Below are 15,757 nucleotides of genomic sequence, written 5' to 3' on the forward strand. Positions count from 1 at the left end.
TATATTGTCATTGTTATATAACTTTTTTCAAGGTAAAGTAAGGCACAAAGTTCCAAACATGATCAATTTATTGACAGAGTACAAATTTGCCAATAAACAAGGTCTTGGCCCTCTTAGAAAAGCTAAGACCAGAATGAGAGGGAATAGCTGTCTTTTGTAGACAAAAGAAGGCAGCATCTTGTCATAGATGGGGAAAACAGTATGATTAATTAAAAAGCTTGTAGGTCATAGGTGTAAGGAACAATATGATTAGCTGGAAATTGGGAATGAGGGGCTAACCACAATCTTTCCTTCCCCCCTCTCACTAAGAAATGTTCATTGTTTGAGTCCACTTGCAAGGAGAGTTTAGCGATATTGAACCAGACTACCTTGGATAATAGACCAGATTCCTTGGCATCCACCTGCATCTTTTAAGGATAACAGATTTCCTTGAGACAAGACTAGAAGAGTGATTAGCAGGAGACCTGAACTTCTAAACTTATCTCAGACACAATGAGTGATTTACAGAAAAGCTGAATTTCCAAACTTAACTCTGAGATAAATGAAACATGACTTAGGCAGTTACAAAAATGTCGGCAGTGATACAGAATGAACTCAATAACAAAGTAGGATCAATTTGATTTCCCCGATTTTCACTCTGTTTCCAGTAATGCATGATGAAGTTCTCTTGGCCTATCCTACTCGACGAGTGAGTTGTGCTGTGGTAAATACTCCATCGCCATGTGTCAATAAAACCATTGGTCACATTGAAGATCTGGAAGTAAAGATAGAAGAATGTTTTCAACAGGTACAACATTATTGCAAATGATAAAATAGTTGTAAGCTTTTTAAAAAATTCCTACACAACTCTACATTTAAAGGATTCCAGGAAAATAATTTTCTGAAACTAGCATACATCCTTTTATGAATCTATGAACATTGACTAATTTTGTTCAAGTGATAATAATAGCTGATATTTCTATAAAACTTAAAGGTTTCCAAAATGCTAAACATGTATCATTAGCTCTTTTGGTTCTCACAGCAGCCTTGTGAAGTAGCTTGTATTCTATTTTGCAGATGAGTAAATTCAGGCTCTGGGAAGAGCCAGAATTAAATCCTAGATCTTCAGGTACCATGTACAGTACTGTTAGACTGTTTTACATTTACTTTTGAGGATATTTTTAGTCCACAACAGTGAAATTACCTTATTAAAACAGAGCCCTTATTCACCTAAATTCATGCAGTCCTAGACTTGTTCTTTATCTAGAAGCAATCATGCTAAGTGGTAATTTCCATAAACCAACTACACTAGTAAATTAAATAATATTTACATTCTTTTTCTTTGGGGGGGTGTTAAACTGATTAGATGATTAGATGAGTAAATTGATGTATTAAAGGACACTGTGCCCTTTGTGATGAGTTATTTGGTTGTAAGGAAATACTTGACAGGTGTGCTGAAAAACGATATTGTACTTTTGATTGTATATCTATAAACTGCTAAGATCTGCCATTGATTATTACTTATTGTGTAAAACTTTGAAAGTTATAACTTTGTATTGTTTTCAAAATGTAATATTGGAGTTATAGAAAAATTTCAGATTCTTCATTGATTGACCATTTTTTCCCTTGATGGACCAATGCATAGAAAGGTAGAGGAGACGAAGGAAAATGAGGGGAATATGTTTCTTCCTCTTTACCATAGCCTTTGGACTTCAAGGTCAAGCAAGGAATGTTGAAGAATCTTACTATACAGGACCTCTTTTGATCCCCAAATCTTCATAGAATCACAGAACTTAATAGTTGGAAGAATCCCAGTTGCTGTCTTGAACTAGATGGCTGAATTGCTTCTCAGTTACTGTTGAGAGCATCACCACCACCCTCCTAGTCCCCTGGTTTCCAGCCTAGGTGTTATCCTGTACTCCTCATTCTCTTTCACGCTGTGCCGCCCACACCCCAATCTGCTGCCAAGGCCTCTCAGTTACATCTTTGCAACATCTCTTGAATGTTTCATTCTTTCCTACAACGCTGTCACCATTCTAGTTCAGGCAATGAACACCTCACACTTTTATGATTGCAGTGGCCTACTGGTTGATTTCCTTGCCTCAGATCTTTCCTCACTACATTTTATCTTCCCTAGAGCTGCCAAATTAATCTTTCTTAAATGCAGATTTGACCATGTTATCCCTCTGTTCAGTAAACTCCACTAGCTCCATATCATTTTAAGGGCCAAATCCTCTGTTTGGTATTCAAAACCCCTAACAACCTGGCTCTCACTTTCCTTTCCAGTCTTCTTACACCTTACTCCTCTCCATGTACTCTGCCAGCCAGTGACACACTGACCTCTTTGCTGACCCTTGCACAAGACATTCCATTTCCTGAGTCTGGGCATTTTCACTAACTGTTACCCATGAGTAGAACACTCCTTTCTCATCTCCACCTCCTAAATTCCCTGCCTTCCTTCCAGTCCTAGCTAAAATCATACCTTCTATGAGAAGCTCTTCCTAACCCTCTCCCCTTAGGACTAATGCCTTTCCTCCATGGATGATCTCCAATTTATCCTGTATATGATTTGTTTATGCACAGTTGTTTTCATGTTGTCTCCTGCATTAGACTAATCTCTATGAGATGAGGGAGTCTTTACCTTTTTTTATCTCCAGGGCTTAGCATAGTGCCTAGCATATGATAGGCACTTAATAAATGTTTATTGACTGACTGAAAGGAATCCCTGCTACAATACATTGGACAAGTGGTCATCCAGCTTCTTGAAGATCTCCAACGATGGAGAACCCACCACCTCTTGAGGCAGCCTGTTGAGATTTTTGATAATTCTAGTTGTCAGAAAGCTTTTCCTGGGCTCAAGCCTAAATTTGTCTCACTTCAAATTCTATTCATTTTTCCTGTTTCTGCCATCTGGGGTCAAACAGACCAAGTTCAATCCCTTCTCCACATTATAGCTCTTCAAATATTTGAAGGTAGCTCTTGTGTCCTTCAAGTCTTCTTTTCTCAGGATAAATACCTCCAGCTCTTTTGACTAATCCTCATATGCTGTGGACTTAATGCTCTTCACCATCCTGATTGCCCTTCCCTGCAACTTTCCAGCTTAACAATGTACTTCTTTAATCGTGATGCCCAAAGCTACTCCAGATAGGGTCTGATGAGGGCAGTGTGCAGAGGGATTATCACCTCCCTATTCCTGAAAGCTGTGCCTCTCCATAGAATTCATGATTTCAGTAGCTTTTTATTTTTGGCTGTCTTATCAAACTCCTGACCAATATTGAGCATATAGCCAACTGAATAAGACCTCTAGATTCTTCTCATTACTACTTTGACCCCCTTTTGTTATTTTTAGCCTTACTCATCAGCCTGGTTTATTCTGAGTTTTAGCATTCTTGAGAGTTTGGATGGGAATTTTCCATACTTTTTGTACATCCTAAGTTACTTGCCCTGGCTTTTATCTTCTGTGTCTCAATACAGTTTGAATATATGACCACAGCCATTACACTCTTAACTCATAATGTGCTTGCAGTCCACTAAAACTCCTAGTTCTTCTTTCAGACTAACTTCTGTCTAACCATATCTTCCCCATTATCTACTTGTGAAGTTAGTTTTTTGAACCCATGTGTAAGAATTTACATTTCTCCTACTGAATTTTATAATTTTAAATTTATCCCAATTTTCCAGTCTGCCAAGGATATTTTTAGATTTTTATTTATTTTTAGATCCAAATTGTCATTCAACATGTTTGTTATTCCTCCCAGCTTTGTATCATGTGTAAATGTAATGACCATGGTATCTATGCCTTTATCCAACATGAAAGGGCCAACCACAGATCTGTGGAGCACTCTGCTAGACACATCCTGCCAGAGTGACATTGAACCATTAACAACTCCTCTTTCAGTCTGACCATTCAACTTATACCAAATCCATGCAATTTTATCATTGTCTAATCCAAATCTCTCTTTTCAACAATATGATATAGTTTATTAAATGCTTTGCTAACATTTAGGGAAACTATGTTAGCAGCAGTCCCTGGATTTAACAGTTTATTCACTCTGTCAGGAATGGAAATGACATTAGTATGGCATGACCTGTTCTTAATGAAGCTATGCTGGATCTTTGTAATAACTGGTTCTACAACTAGATGTTAAATAACCATATCTTCAATAATCTTAGAGTTTTTCCCAGGAATCAATCACTGGACTATACAATTTTTGTGTCCCCTCCCTCATTCCTTTTTTTTTCTTTTCTTTTTCTTTCTTTAAACAGGATAATACGTGCTCTGATTCAGTCTTGTGGTATTTCTCCCATTTTTGATAATTTTTCATATATCATCAACAGGGGCTTAACCATCACATGTGTCAGTGCATTCAATACTTATGGGTGTAGTTCATCTGAACTACTTGTCTTGAATTCATCAAGGATAAGTAGATAATCTCTTATTATATCCTAACTTTCCCTGGATACAATTTTCTATAGCCATAATAGCCAATAGTCCTGTCAGCCTAACATTTCTAGGACATGTTTTATTCTTCTTGGTAGAGAAAGTAGACACAAATAAGAGTTGACCAACTCTACTTCCTCTCCATTTTATGGTATTACTGTTTTATCTGTTATCAATAGATCCTAAGCATTTTATTTTTTCTTCTTTCCTCTAGTAAACCTAAAATAAGTCCATTTATTGTCTTTAGTTTTCTTTGCCATGCACAAAATTATGAGCTTTAGTGCTCTTGACACCGTTCTTATAGGAATGATCCTACTTTTAAATTCATCCTCTTTTAGTTATTCTTGCTTTCAACTTCTCTACATATATTTTTAAAAAAAACATTTAATATTTTATTTTTCCCCAATTACATGTAAAACCAATTTTTAAGAGTCTTCTTTTAAGTTTTGAGTTCCACATTCTCTCCCTCCCTTTCTCCCTTCTTCCCTCATTGAGAAGGCAAGCAGTTTGATGTAAGTTATGCATGTGCAGCCATGTAAAATACATTTCCATATTAGTCACGTTGTGAAAAGAAAGACAAAAAATTAAAAAAATAAAGTTTTAAAAAGTATGCTTCAATCTGCATTCAGACTCTACCAGTTCTTTCTCTGGAGATGTATAGCAGTTTTCATCATATGTCCTTCAGAATTGTCTTGGATCATTGTATTGCTGAGAATAACTAAGTCATTCACAGGTGATCATTGTATAATACTGCTGTTGCTGTGTACACTGTTCTCCCGGTTCTGCTCACTTTACTTTGCATCAGTTCATGTAAGTCTTTCCAGGTTTTTCTGAGAGTGTACTGTTCATAATTTCTTATAATAGCACAAAGGTCACAATCATACACTATAACTTGCCCAGTTGTTCCCCAGTTGATGGCATTCCTCAATTTACAATTCTTTGCCTCCACTAAAAGAGCTGCTGTAAATATTTTTGTACATATAGGTCCTTTTCCTTTTTTTTTTTTTGGCTCTTTGAGATACCAACCTAGTAGTGCTATTGGTGGATCAAAGGGTGTGCATACTTTTATATCCCATTTGACATAATTCCAAATTGCACTACAGAATGGCTGAATCAGTTCACAACTTCATCAACACTGCATTAGTGTCTTAGTTTTCCTGCATCTCCTCCAATATTTGTCATTTCCCTTTTCTATCATATTAGCCAATCATATTGGTGAGGGGTAGTACCTCAGAGTTGTCTTAATTTGCATTTCTCTAGTCAATAGTGATTTAGAGCAGTTTTTCAAAGGATTATAGATAGCTTTCATTATTTCATCTGAAATTTGCCTATTCATTTCTATATTTATCAGTTGGGGAATGGCTCTTATTTTTATAAATTTGACTCAGTTCTCTCTATATTTGAGAAATGACACATTTATCAGGATACTTGCTGTAAAATTTGTGTATGAACATTTGGAGCTATGAATTTTATTTTTGACTCTTTTCTTGCATTTTGCTTCCTGTGAATTTCCATGTATCTCAACTGCTTCTTTCCTTTCTTTATAGTGTCTAACTTGAGGAATATACAGAGGTATCCTCCCTCCTTCATGTTTTTTAGCTTTGGAATATTTTGATTTTATTTTTGAGATACCTTGAAAATACTTTCTCACCAACATTTCTTTGGTATACTTTTCTCTGACCAAAAATCCATTATCCCTATATTGTAAACCATCATCTAGAAATCCAGACCCTATTCTTAGATACTACTTTTTGGCCAAGCATTCAATCCCTAAATTAATTCTTCTCTTCTGCATGTATTTCCTTCAATTTGCAAAAGAGAGCAAAACATAACCTGTATCCTTACAGTCTTCAGTTTCTTATCCAAGACTTCCTAATCACAGGCAATACTTTTTTTTAGATGCCTTCTGTAAGTGTCATTTGTACTTATGTAAATGACCAGGCTACAAGCCAACAACACTAAAGTGGAGGGAGAGTTGGTGTACGACTTTTTGTTCATTCAGCGCAGCCTCTGAGGCTGAGATGCAGCAGCATATGGATTGATTCTCTGCTGCTTGTGTTAATTTTGGCCTGACAATTAACACCAAGAAAACAGAGGTTCTCCAGTAGCCATCACTACAACATCCATATGTGGAACTATTGGTTACAGGAAATGGAGATTTTGAATGCTATGGATAAATCCACTTACTTTGGCAGTATATTTTCCAGGGATGTACACATAGATGATGAGGTTGTTGCATTCATTGCCAGAGCTAGCTCGATGTTTGGGAGACTGAAATAAAGTGTGGAAGAGAAGAGGTATTAGGTTGCCTACCAAAGTGAAGGTCTATCAAGCCATTGGGCAGACCTCATTGTTGTATGCCTGTGAAACCTGGACAGTCTATTAGCACCATGCTAGGAAATTGAATCACTTCCATTTGAATTGTCTCAGGAAGGTTCTGAAGATCATTTGGCAAGATAAGGTACCAGACACTGAGGTTCTTTCTCAAGCTGAACTACCAAGCATTCAAACTCTGCTACAGAGAGTACATCTCTGACAATGACCACATTGCTTGGATGCCAAACATATGTTTGCCTGCCTAAATACTATTTATGGAGAGCTCACAAAAGGCAAGTACTCACATAGAGGTCAGAAGACATGATACAAGGAAACTTCCAATGTCTCTTTGTAGAATTTTTAAACCAGTTGTGAGACACGGCAGACACTGGCACAAGACCACCCAGCACATTGTGCCCACATCAGAGAAGTGCTCTATGAGCGAAGCAGAACTGCAGTAGTTCAAAGATACATAAGATGCACAAATTTAGAGACATCTCCAGATGTTCATATGGAATATTTGTGCCCAGCCTGTTAGAGCCTTCTGAGCATATTATTGGTCTGATGAGCCACAGTCAGAGACAATAAAAATATACCTTGACCCAACATAGTGATGTCATTTTGGTCCACTTTGAGCATAAAGGAAAACAGCCAACCAAATTACTAAAAGTGGGTGTGTCTCATCCATTTTGATAAATCTTGGAACGTTATCTGTTACATCTTATATACATGCCCCAGATAGATGATAGGACTCTCTGCTATTGTTCTTAGGTCAGCAAATAGCTGCGCAGGTGCCCCAGAGTAGGGAATCACAAGAGGGTTAGCATAGTACATGGTACATTATAGGCACTTCATATATGTTTATTGATTGATTGAATGAATCACCAACTGCTACTACTCTTTTCTTCTTCTGGGCTTTATTGATTGTCTCTCACCTTATCACCTCCGTGCCTCTTCTATATCATTCTTAAGAGAACAAGCAGCTTCTTCCCCTTCAGATCATCCAGCTCTCCCAGAACTACTAACTTCATTTTAAGCCCTTTTGTCCTTTGTTTTCAGTTCCTCTTCTTTTACACTCACATTCTTCTTTGTTCTGACAAGGATTGCCGCCCCTCCTGCCCTTCAGATCCTTCAGATCCTTCTTTTTTCCTCGCCATGGGAACTGCACTGCTGTTTCCTTCATGAACATTTTTATTCTTCTTTACAGCATGGAATGTAGGAGGCATAATTTGACTTAACCTTCTCTTCTAGGAAGGAATCACCCTATACTTGGAACACAGATAGTTATTCCACTGTGCTAGATATTTAAACTTTGTACCCTAACTGTTAAGTCACTGCAAAATTTCCATAATGATTGAGATTTTCAGCCTTGTTGCTTTGAATTACTTGTGAATATTTACACATTAACCCTCAAGCAGTTATCAGCATTGAACAGCTAACCCCACTAGTGGGATAAGTATGGTAATTCACAACTGAGTGCATGTTCGGGTGGGAACAGGGTCTTGTTTAGTACAAATCTTCTTGACTTTCCAGTGTGAGTTTATCACTCTTAAAGGGCTTTTTAAGTAAGCTTGAGCTGGTTTTCTCTGTGATACTATTGCAATCAATATAATAGTTTTACAAGCCACTCTGCCAGCTAAAGGTGGGTGGTTTTCCTTTTTAAAGGAGTTTGTTGCTGAGTTTTAGGACAACTGGTTATGATTTATTTTCTTATTTGATAGACATTTCTATTTACTGTGATATTTTATTTTTACAGTTTGAGCATCTCCTTCGGGAAAGGTAAGAGCTGTGCTTGCTGTTTTTTATTTTAGGTTCATGTTGAAGTCACATGGATAAGGCTGATATGGTGCATGTGGAAATTTTTTGAGTTGTGTTGACATATCCTGCATCAGGGAAATGCTAGCTCTTTTGAAAGCATACCAAGCTAGAAACTTGTTCCAAAATGATCTAGAATACTAGACAAGAATTAAAGGAAGCTTTATCAATTGGAAAGATTTCAATAAGCATTTAAAAAGTCAACTAGAAAGATTAATGTGAAGAAAAATATTCAAATTATTTTAGTGTAGCCTTGGAAATAATTCAATAAATCTGTTGAAATATTTGTATTCACATAATTCATTTTTGTCTTCCTGGAATGTCTGCTGGACTTTTAGGTAGAGAATGATGATTTAGATAATAAACTTTGTCATTCCTGGCTATAGAAAATCAGAGCAGATAAAAATTAATCAACGAGCATTTAATTAGGGCCTTCTGCTTCCTAGGCAGGCAGCTAGGTGGTACAGTAGATAGAACATGGGGCCTGGAGTTAGAAAGATCTGAGTTCAAATCCGGCCTCAGACACTTACTAGCCATGTGACCCTGGGAAAGTCACTTAACTCCTATTTGCTTCAGTTCCTCTTCTGTAAAACGGGGACACGTTGAAGAAGGAAATGGCAAATCACTCCAGTATCTTTGCCAAGTCCACAGGGTCATGTAGAGTCAGACACGACTGAACAGCAGCAACAAAGTGTCCTAGGCACTGTATTAGATCTCAGGGACACATTCTCTAGGGTGAGATAAACTGTAAAATATATGAAATAGTAAAATGAATAAATATGACTTAGTAATTGATTTAGAAATTCTTACATTTTAATCTCATCTGCTTGTTAAAAACCAAACTTCTGCTTATTAAGAGAAATCTTTATATCTAAGATGCTGGTATTGACATATAGACAATTCAGAAAAATAATAATAGTGAGGCAGTCAATGCAATAGTTGCAATAATTTCTTAAAGTATGACCTCAAATAGTTTATTGGCTGCTTTTGGCTTTTATACACTAGAAAAACCACTAATCGTGTGTCTTTCTAGCCCTGGCTGGGAGAATCTTAAGATAATAGGATCAAAGTTTAGAAGGGAAAGGACCCTTGGAAGTTCAACACCCTTACTTACTGATGAGGAAACTGAGGTCTGGAGAGATAATGTTACTTGCTCAAAGCTACTCAGATGGAAAGTAGTAGAACTCTTATACTGAAAAATGCAGAAGCCTTTCACTTTTAAATTATCAATGAATCACCTTTGAGGATAAAGCTTATCAAATACATTTTTTTTCAGTGAATTGCAGTCTTTGTTTTATCCATTAGTAAAAGATTCTTCCCTTATGCAATTTAAACCTACCTTTCAATGAAGCTCCTGGAAAAGGTGATTGTATATAAGAAGCTAGAATACTAGGTTGCCGCAGGACCATATCCAGCTTTGCAATTCATTTGAGGTACATATTCAGGAAGTATGTAGATTAATGCAGGCAAGGGAAGTGAACAAGCAACCAAAGTAAGTCCATTTATTAAGAGTCTTAAAATTCATTTGATTAAGGATTCTTTTTTTTAAGAAAAAAAAACCAAGCTGACATTTCTACTAAGTAATTGCTATACATCATGCAGGTTTGCAAGCACAATTAAGATGGAACAAATTGAAGGATATGTATTCCCCAAGCCTTCAGATTTTCATGCAAAGTTCATCAGAAAAGACAGTGGAGGTAAGTAAATCTGATTATAAGTATTTATTGTGAATGTTACTGAAGTGTTCCCCCGCTCTTGATTTAGCATCGTGTCAACTTTCATAATCATTATGTTTATCCCTTAAAATGTAATTTTCCCATCCGATGTTGAGAGTTTCAAGGATAAACTGAACAAAAGGAAGAATGGAAAGGGACTAAGCATTTATATAGCATGTCTTATGTGTCAGGCGCTATGTTAAGCATATTTAAAAAAATATATTGTCTCATTTGATTCTCACAATAACCCTGAGAAGTAGGTGCTATTATTATCCCCATTTAACAGTTGAGGAAAGTGAGGTAGACAGGGATTGAGTGACCATTTGACCATGGTCACACTGTAGTGTCTGAGGTCAGATTTGAATTTGCATCTTCTTAACTCCAGGCCTAGCATTCTCTCCACTGTGCCACTAGCTGTTTCTGAGCAGAGACATGTAAATACTAAAATTTATTAAAAGGGGCAGTGAACAAACTTATTTTTTTTTTTTAAAGATAGCTGCCAAGAGGGATTTTTGTTTTGTTTTGTTTTGTTTTGAATGCAAATGTAGTGGTGCTATCCAATAAAACTGGTTCATTTTTAGATCAATAAATTAATCAAGGGTTTAGAAGGTACCTATTCTGTATCAGGAATTATGTCAGACACTGGGGATCCAAGGCAAAGGTGAAGCAGTCACAAGCCTCAAGGAACTTCCATCCTAACAGGGAGACAAAGTGCACATGGAGAATCATGTATAAAATACGTATGAAATAAATACTCAGTGGGAGGACCAAGAAAGGCCACATGCAGACAGAAGGTAGCACCAAGTCTCTATCTTGAAGAGAGCAACCGAATTGTCCTTCAAAACAGATAGATATTAACATTTTTCTTGACTTTGTTAAAATTTTCTGTTCAATGAACCTACTAAATTCTCTGTGGAAGGTATTATTTTCTGCTTCATAAGGCTTGTGCTGTTCTTTCTATTTCCTTTAGTTTTTGGAAGTCATGTAAAGATAACAAAACCAGAATAGTCAAGCATCCAACAAAATTATACAGTTCTGTCCTCAAACCTTATTACTTTTTAATATTTATTTCGTATCTTAGTATTGGAAGTTTAATAGATATGGTTATGCAACATGAGTGAAAAGAGGCTTTTGTCCTGCAATGTATATTTTAGTCATCCAAATTAGTATTTTTTTTTATAATATTGTCAGAATAAGAAAGCCAGAAAAACTTTTGAAGCTATTAAGAAATTAGACTTTTAGACCTGGCTTAAACTTCATAATCAGCAAACATTATCATTGATACTTGGCAAAATTCTATAGCAGATTATCAAACAAATGGTTAGTGAATCATTAGAAAATAATCATAAGAAACTAGCAAGGGTTAAGTGACAAGTCATACTAACTTAATCCCATTTCTCTTTTTGATAGAGTTAACTAAGATGGTAGAACAGATGATTTAAAGTGTTTCTTCATTTCATTCTGACATTTAATGAAGTATTTCATATCTTCGTGGACAAAATAGTGCGAAACAGGCTTCATGATGGTACATTTATTTATGTAGATGGAAGCTGTTTGACCAACCATATCCAAAAAAAGCACCATATAATAGATTAGCATCAAGGGGGAGGATTGTTTTAAGTGCCACAGAGCTATGTTTTTAGTCTTTCCCTCTTCAGTTTTTTTAAAAATAATTACACAATAAATACCATCATAAGGGGAAAGGAGAAAGAGTGGGGACACTTGCAGTTTGCTGCTCAGACATACTCAACGCAATAACCAGAGTCTTTAACTTGTTACTCCTAGGCTCCATATGCTCGGTCTTCTTTTACCTTTTGCTATATTCTTCATGATTTTATCAAGTGAACACATTTTTAGCCACCGAACCCAGGGGATCTTGAATTGTTCTCTATGTCCTAGTTTCTCTCTGGCCTTATACTACTGCCAACTCTGCCAGTTGCTTGTCAAACATGGTTCTTTTTCCTGCCTTTTGGGATCAATTCTAAAAATAACTAATTAGCTATTTCTAGGCTAATTATCACCCCATAATCACCCCTCCTATACTTACTTTGGGTCCCACCAACCAGACTGTTGGACTATACATAGTCATGATCACAAATGATAATAAAGTGGGAATATGATAAATAGCAAAATAAAAATTCAAGATAATATCTTTAAGCTAGGATGTTGGACCAAACAACAAAATGAAATTCATCAAGGGCAAATGCAAAGTCCTGCATTTAAGTTAAAAGAAATAGCTATACAAGCATGGAGTGGATAGATGTGTCTTAAAAGTATATGATAGGGGCAGCGAGGTGGCGCAGTGGATAGAGCACCAGCCCTGAAGTCAGGAGGACCTGGGTTCAAATCCGAATTTAGACCAAACACTTGACACTTACTAGCTGTGTGACCCTGGGCATGTCACTTAAGCCCAATTGCCTTAAAAAAAAGTATGTCATAGAGATTTTATTTGACCACAAACTCAATATAAGCTGAGTGGGATGTAGCTTTCATAAAATTAAATGTACTCTATATTAAGATCATTCCAGTGTATTGTGTTTATTTCCATGCATTGAATTCTAAAAGGGACATTGATTATTTGAAATGTGTCCAAAGAATATGACCAATATTGCAAAAAATCTGGAAAAAAAGAGAGACATTTGAAAGAACTGAGGCATTTAGCCTAGTGTGAAAAGATTAAAAAAAAATTAGAAAGGAATATTAGTAGTTATTTTCAGATATTTCAAATGTGATCATGTAAAAGATGGATTAGAGAATCCATATAGTAACAGATGAGAGTATTAGGATCAAAGTTTGGAATCTGTAGGGAGATAGATTGTGTATTATCAAAGGAATAACTGTTTAGCAAGTAGGTATCTGATTTTTTTTTTCCTGTATGGTGGATGGGGAGGTCATAAGACCTATGTTACCTACCCCACAGCATCATTGTGAAGATCAAAAGAGATTTTGTATATAAAGTGCTTTGAAAACCTTGAAGTCCTTTGCAAACATCTGATGTTTCTATTATCATCCTCAGACTTGAAACATCAAACAGAGACTGTGCTAGCGGAGGCTATTCACTTGATCAGGAGCCTTGAAACTGACCGTAAAGATGCTGAAGATGCTTTAATGGAACAAAAATTAAGGAGGAGACTTATTTGCAAGAAAATTGACAGTTTGTCATTTTGGAGGCTTCAGAAACTCCCTTTTGCTGTGCAGAAAGGTACCAGAATGAATGCTGAGAGAATTTTTATATGTCAGTTGTTATTATAGAGGATGGAATAACTAACTACAGTCCTTAATTAAATCATATCAACTGTAACAGCTCTGTTATAAACTTGTATTTCCTTTGTGTTTGCACTCTTAAGCATTTTCAAACATCAGGCCACTTTTTCTTTAGTGTTTGCTACAGTAAAATGCATTTAGATACTGTGCCTTTCAGATGACTGCTAATTGATGTCATAGCCTGGATCCTTGGGAAACCCTGAAACTTTAGGAGTTGGATGAGGAACTATTGTCATTTGTTTTTTATTTGTAGAGTCCTGGGAGATTCTAATTTGAGGATAAGAAATCCTAAGTCATTTCAGTACCCATTTGCTCTATTTTCAAGTAGATTAGAACCAATTTTCTACTTGGCAATCTTGCAATCATCTGGGCTCATTCTAGGGGTCAGATTAAGCCTCCAAGGCAGTTCTGGATTAGAACAAGTCTTTGGGACTCATTCCAGTCCAAATTCACATCCTTGCAGAAAATCTGTGGCTGACTCCTCTCATATGCCTAGAAGTCCTTGGTGAAGAAAGGCAACTCTGAGGAAAACTGGATAGCTAATTGCTTATAGTTACAATGAATTGTATATTGTTTAATTTAAATATAGCTACAAATGTGATTAAGGATGGTTTCATAATTTAGTTTCAAGATAATGAAGAAAAATAATTTCAGGAAAAAATGAACAGAGTTTAAATGAAATAAAAAGATCACAAAATCATAGAACAAAAGCTGGGAGGGACCTCAGATGACTTCTTGTCCAAACCCTTCAATTTTATAAAGAAAACTGAAATTTTATAAGAAAACTGAAACCCAGGGTCTTGTCTATGGTCGTAACGATTGTAAGACTCAGAACTGGGATTTGGACCCAATTCTTCTCACTCTAGGGGTCCATTTTTATGCTGCATTAAGGCTTGAAGAACAGATTCCTCACAGGGATCCTAAGAAGGCAGGTAAAGAGAAGGTAGACATTTTATCATCATTTTAACAGCTGAGGAAATTGAGGCTCTGAGAGATTAAATGGTTTGTTTCCGGTCATAACAGTAATAATTTTCTGCTATGCTTTGGCAAATAAATTATCATTGGGCTAGTTTTACTTTTTTCCTAGTAACTCTTCATTTATCCAGGGTGAATGATGATTAATTCTATGTGGGTAGTTGTGAAAACTTAAGTTGTTTTATTTTTCTCTTTGTTATAGGCCTATTGTAACCCTAGTGGATGGCATTACAAAAGATAACCTTTATAAAAGACAAGCCTTCCTCTTAATAAGACTAGGACTGCTTATGACCAAGTTGAATATTTTGGACTGAATTTAATGTTTAGGCTATTGAAATAGCTAGTCTCAAAAAAATTTTTTTTATTATTTATCCTTTTCTTGAACTATCTGGTTGGTCTTATAGGCAGTCTATAATGTTAAGGATAGAATATATTACCCAATAATACTAACCATATAATCTTTGATTATTGAAAACAGTAATATAAATGCTTAGAGGCAAGGTTACAATGCCTGGCTTAAAAAATTCTGTCTTTAAGACTCTCTTCTAACATGTACTAGCTGTGTGACAGACCATGGACAAGTCATTTAACCTTGGTGTATCTAATGCAGCTCACTAGGATTTATCTGCTAGCTATGTCATAGATGGGTTACAATGTTAATCAATGGAAGTAGTTTTTCAAGCTTATGAAATAATACCATGATATCATAGATTTCAAACTTGAAAGGCCAAACTTAAGAGACCAGTTCACCCAATGCCCACATTTGACAGATGAGAAAACTAAGGTCTAAAAAATTAAGTGACTTTCCCAAGGTCACATAGTTAAGTCCATACCAGAGGTAGGCCTAAAACCCAGGTCCTCTGACCCCAAATTCATTGCAGGTCCTTTTGAAGATCTGAATATATAAATGCTAATATAAAGATTTTCTTTGAGATAGCATCCACATCTGGGGAGTGCTTGGTATGGACTGAATACATAAAGATAATATTTTGATATCTGTCCTTTTATAACTTCTGTTTTAGTAATAGCTCTGTTATTGTCTATATGATTTAAGGGGAGAGGGAAGTAGTACTGCTTACTGAAAAATTGCTTTAAGTATTTTTACTCCAGTTGCTGAATCATCATCCATCCCCTAGTGGCTGATATCCCCCAGGGCACTGTCTTGGGCCCTCTTTTCTTCTTTTTCATTATTCTTAAACTTGAGAGTCTCATAAGTTTCTAAGGGTACAACTATCATGTCCCTGCATATGAC

The 15,757-nt window shown here is 36.1% G+C and overlaps 1 protein-coding gene across 1 annotated transcript; it reads left to right on the top strand.

The window, feature by feature from the left end:
• Positions 1-477: 477 nt before the first annotated feature.
• Positions 478-14,718, top strand: LOC144456567 (coiled-coil domain-containing protein 178-like). The gene is made up of 6 exons (XM_078151781.1): positions 478-787; positions 8,493-8,515; positions 10,154-10,248; positions 13,283-13,468; positions 14,397-14,462; positions 14,708-14,718. Exons 1-6 carry the CDS (start codon positions 650-652, stop codon positions 14,716-14,718), a joined length of 519 nt encoding a protein of 172 aa, XP_078007907.1. The 5' UTR covers positions 478-649.
• The last annotated feature ends 1,039 nt before the right edge of the window (positions 14,719-15,757 follow it).

Source organism: Phascolarctos cinereus, unplaced genomic scaffold (genome assembly GCF_003287225.1).
Source record: "Phascolarctos cinereus isolate Bilbo 61053 unplaced genomic scaffold, phaCin_HiC Scaffold_4;HRSCAF=312, whole genome shotgun sequence".
NCBI classification, from domain to species: domain Eukaryota; kingdom Metazoa; phylum Chordata; class Mammalia; order Diprotodontia; family Phascolarctidae; genus Phascolarctos; species Phascolarctos cinereus.

What these genes read in the sequence shown, in the direction of transcription:
- LOC144456567 (XM_078151781.1), top strand. Translation starts at nt 650, where the DNA reads ATGCATGATGAAGTTCTCTTGGCCTATCCTACTCGACGAGTGAGTTGT. An exon ending in CATCAGAAAAGACAGTGGAG is followed by an intron (nt 10,249 to 13,282) that starts GTAAGTAAATCT and finishes TATCATCCTCAG; the next exon opens with ACTTGAAACATCAAACAGAG. An exon ending in CCCTTTTGCTGTGCAGAAAG is followed by an intron (nt 13,469 to 14,396) that starts GTACCAGAATGA and finishes TTCTCACTCTAG; the next exon opens with GGGTCCATTTTTATGCTGCA.